General features: G+C 64.4%; 1 protein-coding gene across 1 annotated transcript; it reads right to left on the bottom strand.

Moving 5' to 3' along the window:
- Positions 1 to 1,286: 1,286 nt before the first annotated feature.
- LOC116852465 lies at positions 1,287 to 2,559 on the bottom strand. Its single transcript, XM_032832895.1, has 2 exons — positions 2,324 to 2,559; positions 1,287 to 1,677 (listed from the first exon to the last, which is right to left on the bottom strand). The coding sequence occupies exons 1-2, from the start codon at positions 2,557 to 2,559 to the stop codon at positions 1,287 to 1,289; spliced, it is 627 nt and encodes a 208-aa protein (XP_032688786.1).
- Positions 2,560 to 3,017: the final 458 nt, after the last annotated feature.

The raw sequence follows: 3,017 nt of genomic DNA, 5'->3' as shown, positions 1-3,017 counted from the left end.
ATAACCCCCCCCCCCCCAATGGACTCGCGAGACCCAATTGGCCGCGCAGATGGCGGCCACAAACTTGTCGTGATCGAGCGAGGTTAACGCCCACCTTGGCGGTCGGGTCGCCCCACTGCTGCGTTTTGAGAACACCTCCCTAGGGGAGACGACGCGGCGGATCTCTATATACCGGTGATCAGATCCGGTCTCCACCTCAGTCGCCACCCTCCATCCCTGAACCTGTCGGGCAGCCGCGGGGAAGGTCCAAGTCAGATCGACGATGGACTCCCCCTGCCACCCGACGAAGGTGCTCTCCCGGCCTCTGTTTTGTAAGCTGAAGCCGGTAGACGCAGCCCACTCCTGGAGGTCCGCGTCGCGGGGGCACGTCCCCGGGGAACCCCACACCATGTTGTGGGCGTTGAAGTCTCCGGAGACAATGACCGGCCTAGGGAGGCGCATTATGAGCGCCTCCAGCCGGTCCAACAGTGCCCCGAATTCAGCGCGGGTCCAGGAAGGCGGGGCATAACATCCGACCACATCTGTGGGTCCCCACTCGACCGCGATGTAGCCGGCCCCCCCCCCCTCGACGAGCTTCACCGGGGGGGAGTCACGGCCAGTCCCCCCAAAGATAGCCACCGAGCACCTACCTCTCCGTCCCTGGCGTCCCCTAGAATGGAGGACGATTGCTCCGGGACCGAGTAGGGCTCGGCGGCGACCCCAATCCCAGCGCCGCGCTCGCGCAGCCCTTGGACAAATAGGTCCTGGGCCGCCCGAGCGCGGCGCAAGTTGGCCTGGAGGAGAAGTGTACTTATTGTGATGGTACACCCTCCCTCTCCTCCAGGCCAACTCCCGCAATTACTGCGGGCTTCATAAAGGGGGAGCGGGACATGTTGCCCCCGCTTCCCTCACTATCAGCCCCTCCTTTGCTACCACTCTCCCTCCCAACCCTTCGTTGAGGTCTACTTGGGGGGGGGCTCAAATTCCTCCCCCTGGTTGGGGAGGGACCTGTCCCTTTTAGGGAGAGGGGGCGCGCACTGTTGCCCCCCATCGAGCAAAGGAAAGTGCCCATGCGGTGGCCACAGGGCTTTTTGGCGTCGCGGCAGACAGGGCATTCCACCTGTCCGCCGCATTCCGCTGCCCTGTGGCCATCCCGACCGCAGCGGTAGTAGAGTCCGCTGCGGTCCACCGTCGCCGTACAAGTTGCCCTCACGTGGCTCCGCTGCATGCACCTGTAGCATTGCAGCGGGCGCCCCGCGAGGGCCTCCACGCGGACGGTGGCCCACCCCACACGGAGGCGGCTACCGTCAAGTACTTTCTTGGCCGAGGCCAACGGGCACTGCACCCATGGTTCCAAGCCCGTTGGCCCCAGCACGGATTGCCCCTACCTTTATATCTTCGGGTCCGCAGCCCCCAGACGACGCGATAGCAGTGACGACATTCTCCGTCGTCACCGCGTCGTCCAGGTCACGGACCCGAATTTCAACCCTCTTCGCCGGTCGTGTGATGCACACTTCCTTCTCCTCGACGAAGAGGATCCTCATTCTCTTGGCCAGCGCGTCGGGCTTAGCGTGACTCTCCGGACCGAAGACCTCCAATACAAGGGCACCGGTTGCCGCTCTTTTAGGGAGGTCCCCGATCCCGAGGTCCGCCAAACTTCCCTTCTCGCTTGGTGCATCACTTCGGCGTACGTGCCCGCTGAGCACATCACCGATATAGCGGCCGAGCGAGGAGGTTTAGGGAGGGACGGAAAGGGCTTCGTGCCCTCCCATTTACCGCTCGCTCCTTTGCCTTCCGTGCCCCGGGCCGGTGCACACTGTCGCCGTCGCTCGGCCTCCGAGGCCGCCCGGGATGCTACCGAGGGGGCCCTTTTCTGGCCCCCCACTGCCCCTTTTTTCTCCCCACCACCGTGGCCCATATCTCCTTGACCGGGCCATCGGTGTGGGGAGCGACCGCCCACAGGAAGGCGCCGCCGAGATCTCGCGGCGGCTCCTCTCTGTACAGGCCAGTGGGCTCAAGGAGGGGGGCAAGGCTCGCCCTTCCTCCCCGCCGCCGCCCTGCATGCTCCTCTTCTTCTTCTTCTTCTTCTTTTTTGAAGAAAAAGAAGACGGCATCCCCTCCCTGTCAGGCACTGGCACCTTGGCCGTGGAAGGGGGCTGAGAGCAGCCGTACGTCGGCCCCCCGCCAAAGGCGCCCGCACCGGCGGCTGTTCGTCCGGCCCGCGCTGCCCCCGGGGGGCGTATCCGAGACGCGCCATGATCCGGGGAATTGCAACCTGTAATAGCAATTCGAGGGCAGTGCCCTTCTCCTCCCCGATCTCAAGGCGCGTCTCGCCATAACCCACAAGGGAGACCACTGCTGCTGTTGCTGCGACCTTTGCCGCTGCCGTCGCCCCCCCCCTGCCTGCCATCTTTGCCACTCCTGTTGCTGCGGAGGGGCGGCAACTCGCCCTCTCTGCTTGGGCCGGGACTGCTGTTGGCGCAGTACACGCCCCGTCCCCTGTGGCTGCTGTTGGCTGCCCTTGGTCAGTCTCCACACATCAGGGAGGAAGACGGTCTTCCCCCTGAAAGGAGGTCTCATGGCCAGAGGGACTTTACCGTCCCTCCGGTCCCTATCAACTTCCTTTCTGAGGTGTCTCCCTTATTCCTCCTCGTCAGTCCCACGGTGAGGAGGAGCGGATCGGGGACTATAGTTCCCGCCGTCCATCTCCACCTCCATGGGTGAATCACCCTCTGAGGGGGTAGCTGGGCAGAGGAATCACCCCGCCCCTCCTTTTGTTGCGGTGGGCTAATTTCTACTCTGAGGAGGAGCCCGACCTCGCCACCCCCGTCGGCCTGTTACGGCCGATGGCCATCCGGCAGGAGGCGCAGCCGCCCTCCCCCTTTGAGGAGGGAGACACCACTATACCTCCCGCCTTTTCCAGCCTCGCGATCCTGGTCCTGAGGAGGCGGTTTTGCGAGCCAAGCTCGTCGATCTCTCTCCACAGCAGGGCCTCCCTTTCGCGCACTGTGGAGTCGGTCCCAGACTCCGCCTGTCCG

The sequence above is a fragment of the Odontomachus brunneus genome, unplaced genomic scaffold (assembly GCF_010583005.1).
Source record: "Odontomachus brunneus isolate Ranch 3 - 2012 unplaced genomic scaffold, Obru_v1 Obru_scaffold_227, whole genome shotgun sequence".
Classification (NCBI taxonomy): Eukaryota; Metazoa; Arthropoda; class Insecta; order Hymenoptera; family Formicidae; genus Odontomachus; species Odontomachus brunneus.
Note: the sequence above shows the minus strand (reverse complement) of the source record. Positions and strands in the feature narration are given on the sequence as shown.